We start from the raw sequence: 18993 nt of genomic DNA, 5'->3' as shown, positions 1-18993 counted from the left end.
CGGAAACTATAATCTAATTTCATAAACTCATTCGAGAATATCTATGATATGTTTATGCACCAATTCGCCAGCTCCCACAGATATGCGAAGAACGCTATGTCCTTGATGGACATGAAATAAGAGTATAACAAAATCTTGAGGGAATATGTGTCTCGATTCAATGTTGCGTCGTTGGAAGTGCCGAAAGCGGAATCATTGATCCGAGGATATGCTTTCATCCGAGGTGATAATGGCGTTTTCCAAAGTACATTCAATTGGAGGAGGCCAAGATTGCAAGAAAGGCTGAAGCAAAATTGGACAAGCCCAGTTGAGAACATGCGGCTCATAGTTCCCCCGCCACGAAGACCTCCCCGATTTGTAATCCCATGCCCTAAAATTGATGACATATCTGACGAGATAAATATGTTCACTCGTTTTACTCAATATACCTTGGTGAGTAGATTACCACAAGGATTTTTCATTGTGTGTGTATCTGTGTGTATACCATTAGAATTATGTGTATGTAGAAATTATAATTTCGCAACAAATTTAAGTAGCTATTTATGTAGTTGAAATGTATTTGTTGAATTTTATTGTGAGTCGAATATTCTTGATTGAAAAAGAAAATTACTTAAATATACATGCTTAAATATTTAAGTTACACACTTTTTTATTTTAAATACTATTGTTCCAATAATTAAAAGAAACTAACTATACTTAATATTCATATATGTATTTAAATTATGTGATTATATTTAAATATTTATAATAAAATTATATTTTTATTATAATTAATTTTTAATATGATAATTGAGTTTTAATTTATTTTTTTTAAAATATAAAATGTTTTCAGCATTGCTAAGTTAGACTTGACTCTCAGCATATATATTTACAAAAATGAGAAAATCAAGCAAGAACAATCGAGATATTTGGAAAATGCACTATGCCGTGTAGAAAGATAAAACGAGAGTGTTTTTTTTTTTCCTCTCTCTCTCTCTCTCTCAATTGATGAGTAAAGAATAATCCATTTGATCTTACACATGAGAGTTATATTTATAAGTTACAAATTAAACTGAATACCAACGCTCCTTAATCAAGGCAACTTGTCTCGTTACAACATTATTTTTTGTCTTGGAATGGGCCATCAAGGTTGGCGGAACTGATCACCAAGGCTGGCAGAGCTGATATATAAGGTTGTCACCATTGACCGCTAAGGTTAATGTTTGACGGGGCTGACCGCCAAGGTTGATGTTTGGTAGAACTAAAATGACAGGGAAAGCAAACCAATTTATTAGTCGAAACAATGCTATCCAAATTCAAGGCTTAAGGCACATTTGAGGTAGAAGTATCCAATATGGATTTGACAATCAAGAGGGAAAAAGAAAAAAGAATGACTAAGAGAAGGACACGACGATTGACATTTGTATTTAACGTGGGGGTTTGGGAGACGAATTCCTTTATAATTAATTCAGATATGCTACACTAATTTAGACAAATTTATATTCATTTCTAAAATGAGACCACAGTCCTACTCATCTTGATGAACTCTTCCAAACCCCTTACCCAAATTTTCGATCCAAAATTGATTCAAGACAATAGTTACAAATTTAATGCCACGTAATCCTAGTTGCAGTCAAGTCACCTTCATTGTTCTAATTTACACAATGGTTGGATTTCAAACGCCTCAATCAATTTTAAATTTAAGTGTCAATTTGATATTGGAGTGAACCAAACATATTTCAAAAATCAAAGGTCTATTGAGTTGGATCATCATGACTGGGAAACAATGTGAAGGAATAGTGTCGACAATTGGGTTGATCATCAGTCGTTGCATGTTGGAGTGGTGAGTGGGCGGGGTTTGTAGACGTTACAAACGTGCGAATGCGCTTCGTTGCACGTGCATAGTACATATATGTAGTTGTTGAATTAGTTATGAGGTGGAAATAGTGTGTGAGGAACATTGAATTGACAATGAATAACATCTGTGTTCAGTTGAATTAAGTGAAATCGTATGAATGAGTTTCCATTTGTGGTTCAATTTTAAAAGTTATTACAATTGCGGTTGGAAGATGTCAATTAATTCAAATTAAGTGTTGTAATTTCAAAATTGGTTTCAAGAATGGTTAAAGATTGTATTTTTGGCGAATGACTTTAAAGTCATGCTAAAATTAAAACATTGGCAAAGACCGTGATTAAACATGCTTTCTTTCAAAAATGAAAAATACCTTTGATTTTAATAGCACACATGTTCTATATGATTAACAAATAATACACACAATTTATTTAAAAGAAAAACAATACACACAATTCATTTTCAAAAGAAAAAAAACAATACACACAATTAAAAAAGAAAATGAACAAGTTAGGTGGTGGGGCTAATTGAGAAATTAATATTTAATTTCCCACCCACCTCAATAAATGAAACGCCATAACTTTTCATTACTGAATACTCAAGGACCCAAAGTGGCATTCCCGCGTAAAGATGGGGTCCAAATGAAAATATCCCAAAATCTGAGCACCGTAAACTGTGATTTGTTGTTGAATTAGCAAAAAAACAGATTAAATTAACAATGTTAATTGCTGACCCTACCTCAACTTTTTGGTAATTACCCAATCGGCCCCGAAATAAAAAACGCTACATCCAAATCCCGTTGCGATCTCGTATAAGTATGACCACAAACCGCCCAGCGTTGTACGTTTGACTTTCCATGGTCAACAAAATGAATACCAAAATCGCCATTAAGGTACAGCCATCTACAGCACATCCCTTTAATCCATATACATCCGTTTCAGCGATAAATTTTACCCTAATAATTAACGTGGAGAAATTGCCACGAGATTGCTTACGTCAAAACCTATGACTGGAAAAAAAGCAGAAAATGCGTCGACACGTAGAGTCGAGCACAGACAATCGAAACCCGGACGTGTCTGCGGGGAATTAACCGGAGTTGATAAACCGACGATACGTCCGGCAATATGGTAGTTTCTCCTCCCTGCTGGTTCCTGGGGTCAAATGAAAGCACACATTTCATACCATTGTTGGTGTGTGTTTGTGTGTGATAGAGAGAGAGGCGGCGGAGAAGTAGAGTCATCATTTTGGTCTCCCCAAAACCCTAACTGCGCTCACCGCCAGAAACTCGACAGTTTTGCGGGTACCTTTTATTGATTAATTTGTCAATTTATCTTGTTCTTGTCACTGTAAGCTTCCTCTTTCCAGCTTGTAGAGAAAATAAATTTTTTAAAAAGTTCAATTGTCGATGACTTTTTGTGTATATGTTGTCTAGTGATTGTAATTTGGTTTTAATTGAGGTAAATTCTAGATGGTGTGGATTAGGGTCTATTTGTTTGATTGGATCAGTTTTTTTTTTAATTTAGGAGAGTTGCTGCCGGCTGAACATTTTGATTGATCATTTGGTGATTCTCCTGAGAAGTGACCGTGGCGGAGGTAATCCTATCAAGGGGTTAAGAGGATGGACTTGGTGGCTAGTTGCAAGGTAAATCCATATTCTTTTGGTCGCTGTTCTACTTGTTTTTGCGTGGTGTGGCTGTTCTTTCTGTACGTTTTTAGAGTTTGATATGATTGAAGCACGATTATTGAATAATAATGGTGGTGGCAATTTTAGTGGTCGATCATATCCTCATGAATAATGTGTAGTCTTGGTGCACATGTAAATTTGTAACCTGACCTTTTTCTGATTGAAGTAGAAATTAAAAATCCAATCAGAGTTGGTGCTTACAATTTAGTGTTTGGGTGCACCATCGGAGACTCGGAGTTGCCCATACATTTGGAGGATGGTAAAACTAAGTTGAGGGAATACCTGAATGTTACGATCAAAAATCACGTTAAATTTAACTTTTAACACTAATGAAATATGAACAAGAATGAAATTATTATAATTCAAAGTTGCTTTTGAGCTGATCATAATCAGGATCTGCAAAATTCAAACAATATATAAGCTAGTATCTTGATTTTAGAACCTTTTAAGCTGCTATGTGGAGATCCAAAGTTATGTTCATGGAAATCCTTTGGGAAGGTGATGGTCCTGATTTTTGATGCCTAAATAGTCCAGTCTTCTTGGCATACAAACCAATAATCTAGGTGATGCGTGTATTTCGTAGTTTTGTAAGATGTGTGATACCTTTTCAATGGACATTATGATAAAGAACAGAAATGGTTGAAGAAAAATAATATTGTTCAAGTTTCAAGCACCTTGTATGCAGCAACTATGGTAGCTATTTTCCTCCCTTTCTAGCAGCAACATATTTGCTTGGTACTTTTATGTGATTCAACTTTATGAATGATGTAATTGCTCTAAATGTAATTTTAAGAATTCCTTTAACAACAGGTAATATGGTTGAAGCGTTATCCTTTTACTTCCATTTGTAGGATTATTTACAGGGTGATAGATTTATCATGTGTTATTTGTTGAGGTGGTGTAGGATTAGCTTTTATTTTCTTCGGTTGTTTTTCAAGTTTGAATGAAAAGTCATTATATTTGGTCGAACTCCTTTTGGAGCAAAACTATATGTGATCCCTTATTTATTCTCACTTGATTTGATTGAATGGGTGATGGGGTGGAACTTAATTTAGAACTACTCAGAATCATTGTTGAATGGTGTGGGATTAACTTAATTTGTATTTTCTGCCTTTGCTGCAAGTTTCTACTCACCGTGGATTGGGTTAACTTAATTTGGTCATTACAATTCAATAATTGAGGATTGGGTTTTCTTGTGAACTAATATCTGATATACATTATTTCATGTAACTGATTCGAACAATCTGTCTGTAATTCAGGAAAAATTAACATATTTTCGCATAAAAGAGCTCAAGGACGTTCTTAACCAGTTAGGGCTTTCAAAGCAGGGAAAGAAACAGGTTAGATGTCAGAGATGCTGCTGATGTTGTTAATGTTTACAATAAAGAACCCCCCCCCCCCCCCCCCCCCCCCGCCGTCTAAAGGAAGAAAAAATTGGCATTGTTTTATTGCTGACAGACCACTTTTGAACTGGTTTGAATTTTCTCGTGCTTTTATGGTTATAGGTGTAATAATAATTAATTGTTCCCCAATTATTTAATCTCATCTAATGTCCTACAACACTTTTAACTTTGGTGAAAACCTGGATTCAGATTGATTTCTTGGTACTAGTTTTTATTTATTTTTTTCTTTTTCGCTCGTAATTGTTTATTTCAGAATCTTGGTTTTTGTAATGGTCCATTAGTTTCAGGCTTGTCACATAAAACAAGATTGTAATGGTTTCTATGCATTGTCTCCACACAGGACCTCGTTGATCGAATATTGACTATTCTCTCTGATGAGCAAGGTAAATGCAATCTGACTTTCAGATACTTAGTTTGTTAGGGTGTTCTTTTTTGACTTATTTTGTTGATTGGATTCTAAATAAATGTAAAAACTTATTTGAACAAGAAAGTGCAAACACGCATCACAGTTGTAAATATAGCATACCACCAACTTTTGAGATTTGGAGCTTAATTCTTCTGATTAACTAGTAATTATTACTTTGATTTTCATAAATATATCTGGAAATCATCTTGTACATTTTACTATGTTAGTTGCTCACTGGCTGATTTGAATTAAACTTCCAGCTACCTTATCTGGCAGTGACCTGGGAAAAGTACTTTTTGTCACATCAATGCTATGCTCATGTATAATTAAAAAAAAAAAAAAGAGAATGTTATGCTCATGTAGTGTGTTAAGGAAGTAAAGTCTCAAATTAGATCCTTTATTTTTTTGAGGATCCAAATTAGATCCTTAAATAATGGAGGGAGATAATGTTAGTAGATAACAGGGGAAATCTTGGGCAATGATTTAAGCTAAAATTAAGAACCTTGTTTCTGTTTGTTGTAAGAGAAATTCTTACGCAAAAACTAATGAAGTGAATATTCTTAAGTCACCATGTTGAACTTTATGCATGGAATAAGTAGTTCATATCACGCACAGACAAAAAGAGGTTATGCATGCCATAATTCTTCCTGCTTGAGAAAGGAGTATAAGGTTGTTAGGTTGCATCATGTACTTATGTTACTATACTGTAACATATGACTGCATGCCATGCCACAAGTGTAGCTAATATCCTTTTTCAGTCTCAGGAATGTGGGCCAAGAAAAATTCCATTGGGAAGGAGGGAGTGGCAAAGCTAGTTGATGACACTTACAGGTGTTATTTTATTGTAAAAACTTGCTTGAGTTGTTTTGTGTTCCCTTATTTACTCACACAATATATAATTTCTAATTAACTTGCTCATACTTCAAATGACTTCAACTACTTTTTGCATATCACATAAATTAGAAAACAGGCCGACTGAGAAAAAATTGAAAGATAAGTGCTTATAAACAGATTACTGGGGGTTCTCATCAAGTTTAATAATCTCACATCAAGACTCTTGTTGCTATTGTTAGAAAAATGCAGGTTTCTGGGTCAACTGAGTTAGCTTCAAAATCAGAAGCTGTTTCGGATAATTCAAATGTGAAACTTAAAGAGGAGAGAGAAGATTCTTACCAGGCGGAGAAGATACGCTGCCTCTGTGGAAGCACGCTACCCACTGATTCCATGATTAAGGTGATGTATATTATGCACATAGGATTTTTTAAGCACACTAAATGACTGAGTGTGATGCAAAGTCTTCTTAGTGTGCTACTATAATTTATTTGAGGCACAAACTTTATGAGTCAATCATTCTCTTTTTCATATTTACTTACATATGGATGCAGTGTGAAGATCCCAGGTGTAATGTCTGGCAGCATATGACATGTGTGCTGATTCCTGAGAAACCCATGGATGGTGATTTACCAAATCCTCCAGATATCTTCTTCTGTGAAATTTGCAGATTGAATCGAGCTGACCCGTAAGTGGCACTGTTCCATGTTTCTATGTACATTGTCATATAAGATCACGTTTAAATTTTACTGTGCTCTAGACTCTAATTTCTCCTGTTGTGCTGATTCATTATTTCAGTGTAATGTCTGTGAAAAATCCCATTATCTGTTAGGAGAACCACTGTGTTTATAATGTTAGTAGATAACAGGGGAAAATCTTGGGCAATGATTTAAGCTAAAATTAAGAACCTTGTTTCTGTTTGTTGTAAGAGAAATTCTTACGCAAAAACTAATGAAGTGAATATTCTTAAGTCACCTGTTGAACTTTATGCATGGAATAAGTAGTTCATATCACGCACAGACAAAAAGAGATTTGATGGATCTTGGTTGGAAATTGCAGAGGTTACTGTGTATAAATTCATCACTTCGATTTTCTGTTCACTCTTCTCACTGTTTCTTTGAAGCAATTTCCTTCTTGTATATGGAACCAATAGCACAAAAAAATCAAGCATAAGCTGGCAACATGATCCCTGCACAGCTTATAATTTGTCAATGTTACTCAAAAAGTTTAATGATATGTTGTTCAACTAGTCACAATCATATAGTGGCAAGACCATTTTAGTTTGTTATTGCTATTTTTATTCACGATCTTTTTTGAAACTTGTATTGCAGCTGCTATTTCCAGTTTGATGATGATCATCATAATAATAATAATAATAATAATAATAATAATAATAATAATTATTATTATTATTATTATTGATACCGTTATTATTATGTTACCCAAGCAGAAACTATTTGAATGCTCCAATACATTTGATTCTTTGTTTTTTGAATATGCAGCTTCTGGCTGACAGTTGCACATCCCCTACTCCCGGTGAAGTTGAACATCACTAATGTTCCTACAGATGGGTGAGTTCGTGATGCAACTTCTCAAAGATGGTTTTAATTGCTAAGGTTCATCTTGTATTTCTGTAATACTTTTGCCTTTCTGCTCAATCTGGGCATTTTGCCTGGTTTATCTTGTGAAGTTATGGATTTTATGTAGTTGTGGATGTTTTAACTGAAAAAAAAAAAAAAAAAAATTCTCGGCTCTTTTTCTGTTTGGCTATTTTTCATATGAATTACCACATAAGGCTTATTTTGCCAATGGTATAACTGGATCTGGATGTTTATTTTCTGTTTGAATTACCCTTTTCTCCATCTGCCTTGGAATTTTTTCTATATTTGCTTCTCCATTGGCATTTGCCATGTCTTATTTGCATTGCATATAACATGTAATTCATATTCACTTTACTGCACAGCTTCTCGTTATGCATACTATGCAATTAATTTTGCCAATGGGAGCATCTGATGGTTCTGATTTACCTCCTTTCAGCTCTAATCCTAGTCAGAGCGTTGAAAGAACATTTCAACTCCTAAGGTCAGACAGAGACATGTTGTCAAAACAAGAATATGATATTCAGGTAAGTTGCAATGGTGATAGTGAACTGTTCTGCATATTCAGAATATATTTTATTGCTTCAGTGCTGATTTGCTATGGTATTTGTCATTAGGCATGGTGCATGCTTCTTAATGACAAGGTGACATTTAGGATGCAGTGGCCACTGTATGCAGATCTGCAGATCAATGGTATTACCTCCCCTAAAACTGCCATTGAGAGTTGAGCTTGCTAAGTTATACAAATAAGATTATGAAACGGTTTCCTTTTCCTCCCCTGTTAAAACCTTGTTCATCTGCGTTTATTCTCTGACCTTATGGAGATGGAGTTACATAATACTATCTACTTTTTGTGCCTTCTTATTTAAATTTCAATTTTATATTTGAAAAGATATGAAGTACTTTAGGCTATTATGTTCCTTTAAAAATCAGTCAGATAAAGCTGTTCCCATTTCTTTTGTTTATTTCACATGCAAATGTAAAACTTCTTTAATGCTATTATACTAGTGTTTTATTATCTGTCTTAGAAACACCTTGCATTTCTCATTCAATAGGTGTACCAGTGAGGGCAATAAACAGACCTGGCTCTCAGCAGTTGGGAGCAAATGGCCGAGATGATGGACCTGTTGTGAGTTTTATGCTAAAATCTTTTTATATTTATCTTTTCCAAACAAAGTGAAGCAGCTGTTTGCTCTCGAGTCATTTGTTTTTGTATTTTAGTGCTATGGCACTGCCAAATTTTGACAACCGACCTTTGTACAAGCTAAATAGTTTTAGTAATTTGTTTTACAATGGACATTCTTCAATTTCAACATTACTTCCTAGCTCTGAATACATCATAGTCATATCTAAGCTACACAAGTCTTTTCCTCTGTGATCTATCAAATGTCATCTCCATCACTGGATCATTGAGTTGCTATGTTTGAGGTAGTTATAATTTATGACATGTCTAAAACTGAGAAGCACACTAGCTTATGATAACTCAGCATTCACCTATTTCTTATGGGTCCGTATCTCCACTTAATAAACTTCCTGTATTAACAAATTCGTGATTGTTCTCTACTAAAAAGCCAATTTTGTTGACATTTTTTTTACTTTTTTGTTTGTTAGATTACACCATGGACAAGAGATGGAATTAACAAGATCTTCGTAAGCGGATGCGATGCTCGCATATTCTGTGTAGGAGTTAGAATTGTCAAGAAGCGGACACTGCAGCAGGTCAGCTGAATTTCCAATATGTAGCACTTTATACATGGTTGTTCTAAGTTCAAAGTAAGGAATCCAGCAGGCACATTTTGCGACTCCAGTTCTGATCTTGTTTGGCATTATTATGACGTTGAGGATTCGTTTTGTAATTACTGTTGCCTTGCATTGCATATGCTTGTCATCATACTTTGGAACTTGATTAAGAAAGTTTTTCTTGTTTGATCAATCGTATTCGTTTCTCTGTTTTCTTGGTTAAGTGAACCCGTCCCCAGGAGATTATCTATTTATGATTTGCTGTTAATCTTCTTCAAAAAATGGTTTTAACTGTGTTCTTGGGGTTTAAACTGGTTCTGTTCTTCTTTTTCATCGCACATTAGCTTGTATATTTGCAGTGTGCTTATGGCACCTTATCCTTGGATTTGCCCCTGTGAGGTTATGGGGAAATGGTCTTTGTTGCTCTCAACTGTGAGATCAGGAATTTATGGAAGGTTTTGGCATTTCTACTTATATTTTCGTTATTCCATTGGCTGAGACATAATGGTACTTAGACCATGCTTTTCCTAGGTTCTCAACATGATTCCTGGCGAGGCTGAAGGAGAGTGTTTTGAAGATGCACTGACTCGTGTCCGTAGATGTGTTGGTGGTGGGACTGCCACAGAAAATGCTGACAGTGACAGTGATATTGAAGTTGTTGCTGATTCAATTCCTGTCAATCTTCGCTGCCCTGTAAGTAGTATCAACATAAACTTTTGACATCTAGGTTATGGTAAACAAATTTAAAGGAAATTATCTGAATTTTCTGTTGTACTTTATGCTGTTGCCCATAAAAGAATTAAAAGAAAGTACTGTGTATATCCAACAATATTTCTTCTAGCACCATTTCGCTGCTGAAGAACCCTGCCATGAAGCCTCACTTATTTTTAAGAGCAACTCAATCTGTTAATGATCTAATTTATTGCATGCATGTATGTGATGTATAATTGGTTAGATACCACTTGTCTGGCTTGACAACAAGGGAGATAATAAGTTATTCCATAAGCATTGGATTTTTTTAAAAAAAATTGTTATAACTGTGCTCTGATCCTAGGTATGAGGGTATCGGTTCATGCAGCAGTTAAGGATTTTATTCGTGGTAGATATTGTGAGTGCTTCTTTCAGGGAACAAGCTACCTGAGACAAGTAGCCAGTTGACGCTAGGCTTAGATGGAGTTCGCTTTTCTGTGTTCTAAGTATGCTTTAAAAATTGCAATTTTAGCAGTGTCTGAATGCCATGATAAAGTTCCCCACCCCCTAGAATTCTGCTTTTTAGAGTTACTAGACATTCAACATTATTTGATAAATTAATGTAATAGAAATACTACAAAGGGATGCCCAATCACCAAAGAGGGAAGGTCTATACTAAAACAGTAAGCGCCAATTTATTAACTCGGACATATATTTTCTCTCTGCATTACTTACTGCATAAATGGTTTACCATGAAACTTCATTACAAACTTTTGACCTTAGGATTATGATTGAAGTTATTAAGAATAGGTCTGTTCATTGTGTTACCTTCCAACTTTCAACATATTCTTCAATAGTGATAGGCTGGATGAGATTTGCTGTAGGGGCATTTTTATTATTATGTATTTGCCGAGGGACAGCATTTATTATCAATGCTATAAAATGCTGGTAGCTCTGCTTCATTTGCTGAAGTCTTGTGTTTTTAAACTGAAAATCTATTAATGCTTGCCAGATGAGCGGTTTAAGAATGAAGGTAGCTGGAAGATTCAAACCCTGTGCCCACATGGGCTGTTTTGATCTTGAAGTGTTTGTGGAAATGAACCAGCGCTCAAGGAAGGCAAGTAAAGTTTCATTCTTGTCTACATGTGAATAAAGTTTATCTGGTTTCTTTAGAAAAAAACGGTTGGCCTTTGGCATTCAAAGTTGACTTACTTACAGAACATGTAATGTTTCCTCACTTTCGTGCTCATGTTTTTTTCATTGCTGTTTGTGGATGTAGTGGCAATGTCCTATATGTTTGAAGAATTATTCTTTGGAGAAAATCATCATAGATGCCTATTTCAATCGGATCACATTTAAGGTATTGTCATGCATTGTCTTGAGGTCAAATTCTTTTCTTCTTTCCACTTTTCAGATACGTATTACACTCTCCTCATTTTGTTTTACAGATGCAAAATTGCGGAGAAGATGTGGCAGAGATTGAGGTGAAGCCTGATGGCTCCTGGCGTGTAAAGGCAGAGAGTGATCGTAAGGGTCTTGGGGAGCTTGGCCTGTGGCATTCGCCTAACGGAACCATCTGTGCATCCACGGATACAGAACCAAAACAGAAAATGGAACTTAGACCAGTTAAACCCGAAGTTGGTTCAGATAGTAATGCAGGTCTTCGATTAGGGATGAAAAAAAACCCTAAAGGTTGCTGGGAGTTTAATAAATCAGATGATATGCCGGGAATCATACCTGGATATAGGTTCGAAGAAAATTTTGAGAACAATGGCCAAAATATAATTCCCATGAGCAGCAGTGCTACTGGCAGTGGCAAAGATTGTGAAGATGCTAGTGTCAACCAGGATGGTGGGGGAACCCTTGATTTTTCTATGGTGAATGGTATTGAATATGAGTCAATTTCCATGAACATTGATCCAACACATGGGTTTAATGACCCAATAGCTTCTGCACCTATGGTGGATGCTGAAGTAATCATCCTCAGTGATTCTGAGGAAGAAATTGAACCACTGGACCACATTAACACTGGACCAGAAAATGGTGAAGTTCAATTTCCATCAGCACAGCATGGAATTCCTGATTCTTACTACGAAAACCCTGCTCTAGGTAATGGTGGAAGTCCCAGTCTTGGGCTTTACAGTGCTAATGACGATGACTTCGGGATTAATATGTGGTCACTGCCTTCAAGTAGTCAAGGAGGTCCTGGATTTCAGTTGTTTGGTTCTGACTTAGATGTTTCTGAAGCCTTAGTCGAAATGCAGCATGGTCCTCTTAATTGTTCGTCATCTGTAAATGGCTATACATTGGCTACAGAGACTGCCATGGGATCTGCTGCTCTTGTTGCCGACTCTGCTGCTCAGTGCTCTAATACTAATAATGATTTAGTAGACAATCCCTTGGCATTTAGTGGCAATGACCCCTCTCTTCAAATATTTCTGCCCACAAGACCATCTGAGGCATCTGTGGGGCAGTCTGATTCAAGAGACCATCCAGAGGTTTCAAACGGTGTTCCTACAGAGGACTGGATTTCTCTCAGGCTTGGGGATGGTGCTGGAGTGGGCCAAGCTGGATCTGCAGCAGGGAATGGTTTGAATTCAGGGCAGCATTTGCAGTCAAAGGATGCTACTTTAGATCCATTAGCTGATAATGGTATGGGCTCTTAATGCTTCCTATTATACGCATACACACCCCAATATTTTGTTTTTCCAAAAACAAAAATACCCACAAAAAAGAAAATGATAAACAAACACGGAGTAGTTTGATTTTACCTTAGTTGTCTGATAATTATTCATGGTGCAATGTTGTTAAACCCTCTTTGAAAGATCTCGCCATTCCTTGTAGATATTTAACTATTCTTTCAATTCAATTTCTTTATCTGCAGCACCTCTGTTGCTTGGAATGAAGGACAACGGGTCTGGTAAGACCAATAGGGAAAGATCAGGTAGCCCCTTTTCATTTCCTCGTCAAAAACGTTCTGTAAGACCAAGGTTGTATCTGTCTATTGATACTGAGTCAGAATAAAGCTGTTCCAGGCTCGTCTGGTCGAAGTATTTTTGGAAAGGGTTGGTATATCATTGTTTGTATGTTCAGCTACATATGCCCATTGAAGGAGTAGCTAGCTACCTATAAGCGCAGTACTACATTTTGGAAAGGCCCTTGTGGTACCTTATGGTGAGCTCTGCCCAATGGGGTTGCCTTGCATTGACCCACGAACTCTGCCGGAGTTTTAAGAGTTGATTCGTGTTGATGCCTGGTATTTTTCTTCATCCGGGAACAGGTGGAGGTGGAGCTTCATCTGTCAAGATTATATACATCTGACTGCTTACAGTTTCAGTAATGTTGAGGAAGTCTATTTATTTTTGGTTCTAGTAATAGAGGGTGAAGGCTTAGGTTAGGACGTCTATTCTCTTAACAAGAGTAGCCTGTATATCTCATGTCAAAATTCATTAGTTCTATAGGAGTACAGTCAGCTAGCAAATTTTACCCCCCCTTGTAATCATCAAATGATTTGTATGTGTATTATAATGGCTCTTTTTCTTAATTCCTCCATGGAGTGTTTGAGATGTCATAATTGGTGACTACTATTTGTTTAGTATATCATCCAGATTCATGAAAGGGTACAAGTATAGAATCATCTTTAAGCTGCGGTTAACTCATGAAGAATAAATTTTGAACAAAATTGATAACACCATCATCTAGTCAATGCTCTTGCCATCGCATGGTGCTGAGCGGCAGGAAAAGCTTAATAAAACTGCTTTAAGATGACATGAATGACCACTCTCATACCAAGGTTTTCACAGCCAACCGTTGGCTGCAAGCCATGTCAGTCATCACGCCACAGTAGCGACTGATTTAGAATGCCTGAAGCTCTCACAACCTGGGCAATTATGCAGGCTCTCGTGAATGTATATGTCACAGTCGAGGCAAAAGAATTGCTCGCATTTTGGACAAGAAACAGATGGAGCTGGCATGTTTCCTGCATCAGCACAAACAGAGTGAAGATCATTATGGCAAAGTATCTTAAGGAAATTTTATACGTGTCGATATTTCAAATCTGAACAAGCGCAAGGGGAGCGTTGGGGTTGCACTGCCCATTTTTTTGAGAAATGAAAGTGATTGTGGGGGAATGAATCCACGGCACCAAATAATTATCATGCTTCATTCCCATTCGCTATCTACTATCTAGTAGGCCCCCATGCAATCCCCCTCAACCGAAACGCAACATAATACAGCAGCATAGGCACATTAAATATCAAATTCTTTTGCAAGGGGCAGACACAATTCTAGTTCATTTCAGATTACGGAAATAGAGTTTTTCATAAACCACTTACCAGGATTTAGAAGACTTAGTTGGCAACCGAAGCAATTTTTTGGAAGCTTGCTTGGGTTATTTGTGACTGATGGTGACACATCGTCGAAAGGTGTTATAGGAAATAAGTGGTGATACGATCTGGCTAAATGTGGAGAAGAGACAAGGGTCAGGCCACATATTTGGCACTCTGTCGGCAATTCACAAACACGAGCTTTGCATCTGGGGCAAGTGTAACCCCCGCCAACCTTAGCCTCTTTATGACAAGAACAGATTGAAATTACGCCTTCTGCTGCTCTTTGAGGAAAGCCCATCTTAATCAAATTTGCAACAGCAAATTCTGCAATAGCCGGAGGTGGAGGTGCATGCTCAAATATCAATTCTTTCAGGTGAAACTGCCAAGGAAACATTTGTAGCACATTATTGCGTTTTGTCCAAATAAATCAATTTTCCATGGACATCAGCGAAAAAAGTGGTTTCACAGGATATGTTCAATAAACCATCTGCTTTCCTACTTTTACCATTGTTGACATCAATATACATTTTTCTAAATGCAACTCACCTCATCTAATGCAACATAGTATGATCCACCAGTTTCTTGACAAAGATATTTGCAAATGTAGAGCTCAGCAGAGAGACCAATGACTGAGCACCTGATTTTAGATGCCTTGCATTTTTGAATTGTTTCCATGATTTCTCCTGGATCACAAGTACTAAGTGCAGAATACAAGATAAGAACTTCACGGTGACCATATGAAGGAATTCGGTTAAGGAGGCTCTGCACGAGATCCAACCCATTCTGGAGGGATGCATCACCTGAGCTCGTCAACTTACCCATCAAAGCTTTGATATGCGACTCAGGACTCCCACCAAGGTCTGTTAGGCAATTTGCAACCCCATCTTTTAATGTCACTAATCCAACTTGACTCAAGGGATTTTGATCAAAGAATTCTCTAATGAAAGCTTCCACTTGTCGAGCAACCACCATCATTCGACTAGGTTTATAATCCGACTCTCCCGCTGCCTACATTTCAAAGTGCAAGGACATAATGAAATTATGGAGGTGCTAAAGAAAGGACCATTTGAATAAGAAATCAAGCCTCCTAAAATAAACTCGACTCAGAGCCCACATTTATATATGGCTAACATGCAGTTTCATATGACAATCATTTTCCAGAAACTAATGAAAGAATATTGTAACTCCTAGGTAACATAACTTCAGTACCATCAGCCAAAGGAAACTATAGTGGGAGGATGTCAGAGAAACGACTGTTGTACCCTTGTAAAGAGTGACAGATACAGATCATTAAGGTGTTCTCTGAAAACCAATTAAGCCCTGCGGTTCAACTCTGGAGGAACTTACCATCAGCTACTCTTCAATTAATTCAATTCAGTATGGCTGGACAAATTAATGCAATTGGCTTCTGTCAAATTCATAGTAGAGTAACATTAATTTTCTAGGAAATTTGAAACAAGCATCCTTCTCTTCATCATATAAATTCAGTCCTACAGTGTTTCAAGTGCCTATGAAAACTTATGGGAATATATAGTAATAAGAATAGTCTTTTCACACCAGGAAACTGCATCTTAATCTCACATTCATCCTCTATCAACTCAAACAGGGAGCATCAAGCAATTAATTATACAAAACAAGCTTCCAACAAACATCATGGAGCACATACCCGTGAAAGGTCAATAACAATGTACAAATAGCGAATCAATCCTTTCTGAATCCGAGCAGCTGTTGTGGTCCGAAGACGTCGACGATATTGAGCATGGTAAAGCGTTTTGTTATCGATAGGGCGGAGAAGGCCAGACTCGTCTTCTTGCAGAGACTCCCACGATCTCTCATCTGCGTAAGTTCTCTCCCATGCCTCAAGTCCCCTACCTTCTCCATCATCATCTTCCTCGTCTTCTTCTCTGTTAAACTTCATTTCCGCATCTTTACGCGACATATTCCAAACTCTTCTCGAAAAAAATACTAATAATAATAATAAAAAGAAAAAGAAAAAGATAACACGCATCAGCCAAAAGAAAATACCAAATTCATCACAAACTATGAGGTAACTGCGTCAGTAAATACATTTCCAGCACAAACCTAGTTTCAAACAATACAGAAAACACACACACACACACACATATACACACAAACAGAGATCCTCACTCACAGTATTAACCAAACCTATATAACTGTCAGCTAGAAAATAAGTTAAGCTTCCATCTCAATCCCTCAACTGATAAATTCCACTTCCACATCTGAGCATCTATCAAAACAGAAATAATCCTAATCCGAATTTACTAATGCACTAAGTAATAAAAACCTAGAAAATCAACAAGCAGCAGTATCTGCACGCCAAAAACCTAAAGCGAAATGACTTCTTCAAGAAAGAACAAATGGATACAATGCGCACAAAATCGAGTTAACAAAATTAAATTCAAGGACTAGTAAAGACTGTAAAGTTAAGATTCGATTGACAGAACAAAGTACGAAAACAAAAATGAATTTGTACCTCTAATTGGAACAGCCCAAGAAAATAATCGAATTGTTTGATCTTAAAAAGAAAGGACCAATAATTAGCGGGTTGAGAGTTGAGAGGGGGGGTTTATCACATGGGTGATTCTATTCATAGCCCAAATTTTACTCCTTAGAGCCCCTTTTAAAAATATTAATAATAACTAATTAAGAATTTACTATTTTACCCTATCTTTTATATCCCCAAAATTAAATTAAATTTTAAGTTAACTTAAATTTTAACTTAATTTATTACTTCAATTTCTTTTTATTACTTCATTTACTATGTATATTAATTCATAGCCCCATTTGCATCCATAGTCCCATTTGACATTTTGGTTTGGAAGCCGGCGGTGCTTCCAAACCAAAAATGCTTCTCTTAGAAAGCTGGCGGTGGTTTGGAGAAAGCTCTCACTTGGGGCGGTGAGTTGTGGTGCGACTTACAGCTCGTTGGCAGATGGGGGGCGTTGGATTATTTTCTTTCCTTTGGTCTGGAGTTTTGTTTTCACCTTTTGTTTTCCGATCGTTTGTGATACCTGTGGGAGGTGGTTGTGTTGGTTTTTAGTTTGTGTTTTTTTGGGCAGCGAAGGTATCCGATTTAACTTAGGGGCGATGGTTAGGTCGTAGCTATTGAAGTTTTTCCACCCTTTGTTGCTGCTCTTTTCGTTTGTTTGGAGTTTTTGACGGGTACTCTTTTTCCTTGCTCTGGGTTTCCCCTCTGGGTTTTCCTTAGCAAGGTTTTAATGAGACTCAGCCCTTAGTCTGCTTTCTTGTGCTTTCAAGGATTTTTTGTTTTTACTTTTTAATAAAATCGTTATTAAATAAAAAATAGCCCTATTTGCGTCCATAGCCCCCATTTGCTCCGGTCCCAGAGCCCCTCCACCGACAACAATGTCTACTAGGATGCTTTATCACCTAACAGGAATCTCAATAAAATCACAGCAAAATTTATATCTATTGGCCAACAGATATAAGCCTTTTGTCATAAGCCTTTTGTCATCGTTAAAAAGATGGCCAACAAATATAAATTTTGCTGTGATTTTATTGAGATTCCTGTTAGGTGAAAAAACATCTAGTAGATATTGTTGTCGGCGGAGGGGCTCTGGGACCGGAGCAAATGGGGGCTATGAACCAAAATATCAAATGGGACTATGGACGCAAATGGGGCTATGAATTAATATACATAGTAAATGGAGTAATAAAAAAATTGAAGTAATAAATTAAGTTAAAATTTAATTTAATTTGGGGACTATAAAAGATAGGGTAAAATCGTAAATTCTTAATTAGTTATTATTAACATTTTTAAAAGGGGACTATAAGGAGTAAAATTGGGGCTATGAATAGAATCACCCTTATCAGATTCGGTAGAATCTACAAATAAGAAATTCAATATTTGAATGAAGTTAATACAGTTTCTTCTGCTCTTGTATTTGGGCATTTGCTTTGATAGTTGGGTCCATTTGCACCCGTGAACTTCGTGAAGCCTTTCCTTTGCTGCTTTGCATACAGCTTAAAAATGGCAACTGCGTGCCGTCACTTTTTATTTTTCTCGATCGATTAATTGCTAATAAATTCGCAAAGTTTCAAAATTTTTGAATATTTTTTTACAATTTTTTAATTTTATAAAGTAATTTACCATTTAAATATTTGTTCTTAATATTCTTGCGGTGACAAAATTTTTCCAATTTAAAGCAGCATGAATATCGAAATATTTAGCGTGCCGAGACCAGCCAACAAGAGAAACGACATCATTTTATTATAGTGTTTCTTTCATGAAACACACACACAAGAATCCTAAATTTCCTCTATCTTCCTCCTAAGTCGTCGCCATCATCGTTTTTCGCAATTTAAAGCTGACATATTATAGCTTATATGATGTCGTTTCTTTCATAAAACACACACATAAGAACCTAAATTTTCCTCCTCCCCCCTCAAAGTTGTTGCCGCCGTCATTTGACAACCGTTGCCAACAGCAATAGTTCCCCT

At 36.6% G+C, this 18993-nt stretch overlaps 2 protein-coding genes across 7 annotated transcripts; one reads left to right on the top strand and one right to left on the bottom strand.

The window, feature by feature from the left end:
* The first annotated feature begins 2796 nt into the window (after window positions 1-2796).
* Window positions 2797-13727, top strand: LOC131000677 (E3 SUMO-protein ligase SIZ1). 2 transcript variants are annotated; one of them, XM_057926701.1, is made up of 17 exons: window positions 2797-3131; window positions 3355-3473; window positions 4775-4855; window positions 5259-5301; window positions 6083-6155; window positions 6398-6557; window positions 6710-6843; window positions 7658-7726; window positions 8193-8280; window positions 8371-8446; window positions 8809-8882; window positions 9365-9472; window positions 10025-10186; window positions 11196-11300; window positions 11463-11543; window positions 11632-12835; window positions 13068-13727. In XM_057926701.1, the coding sequence occupies exons 2-17, from the start codon at window positions 3450-3452 to the stop codon at window positions 13205-13207; spliced, it is 2622 nt and encodes an 873-aa protein (XP_057782684.1). In that variant the 5' UTR covers window positions 2797-3131; window positions 3355-3449; the 3' UTR covers window positions 13208-13727. The 2 variants fall into 2 exon arrangements, with proteins under 2 accessions (XP_057782684.1, XP_057782685.1); XM_057926702.1 differs by having other exon boundaries at window positions 2801-3131; window positions 6089-6155.
* Window positions 13728-13749: 22 nt separating this feature from the next.
* On the bottom strand, window positions 13750-17128 carry LOC131000679 (general transcription factor IIH subunit 2). 5 transcript variants are annotated; one of them, XM_057926706.1, is made up of 5 exons: window positions 17006-17128; window positions 16178-16476; window positions 15058-15519; window positions 14518-14890; window positions 13750-14162 (listed from the first exon to the last, which is right to left on the bottom strand). In XM_057926706.1, exons 2-5 carry the CDS (start codon window positions 16448-16450, stop codon window positions 14017-14019), a joined length of 1254 nt encoding a protein of 417 aa, XP_057782689.1. In that variant the 5' UTR covers window positions 16451-16476; window positions 17006-17128; the 3' UTR covers window positions 13750-14016. The 5 variants fall into 5 exon arrangements, with proteins under 5 accessions (XP_057782689.1, XP_057782687.1, XP_057782688.1 ...); XM_057926704.1 differs by lacking the exon at window positions 17006-17128 and adding an exon at window positions 16664-16983; XM_057926705.1 differs by lacking the exon at window positions 17006-17128 and adding an exon at window positions 16678-16983.
* Window positions 17129-18993: the final 1865 nt, after the last annotated feature.

This window comes from Salvia miltiorrhiza, chromosome 8 (genome assembly GCF_028751815.1).
Source record: "Salvia miltiorrhiza cultivar Shanhuang (shh) chromosome 8, IMPLAD_Smil_shh, whole genome shotgun sequence".
Classification (NCBI taxonomy): Eukaryota; Viridiplantae; Streptophyta; class Magnoliopsida; order Lamiales; family Lamiaceae; genus Salvia; species Salvia miltiorrhiza.
This window is presented reverse-complemented; position numbering and strand designations above follow the sequence as displayed.

Excerpts from the sequence above, each read along its gene's own strand:
- LOC131000677 (XM_057926701.1), top strand. The coding sequence starts at position 3,450 with ATGGACTTGGTGGCTAGTTGCAAG. Across the intron at positions 4,856-5,258 it reads CAAAGCAGGGAAAGAAACAG|GACCTCGTTGATCGAATATT; the intron begins GTTAGATGTCAG and ends GTCTCCACACAG. Across the intron at positions 9,473-10,024 it reads AGAAGCGGACACTGCAGCAG|GTTCTCAACATGATTCCTGG; the intron begins GTCAGCTGAATT and ends TGCTTTTCCTAG.
- LOC131000679 (XM_057926703.1), bottom strand. The coding sequence starts at position 16,519 with ATGCGTGTTATCTTTTTCTTTTTCTTTTTATTATTATTATTAGTATTT. Across the intron at positions 14,891-15,057 it reads ACTATGTTGCATTAGATGAG|TTTCACCTGAAAGAATTGAT; the intron begins GTGAGTTGCATT and ends TTTCCTTGGCAG. Across the intron at positions 14,163-14,517 it reads ACTAAGTCTTCTAAATCCTG|GAAACATGCCAGCTCCATCT; the intron begins GTAAGTGGTTTA and ends GTGCTGATGCAG.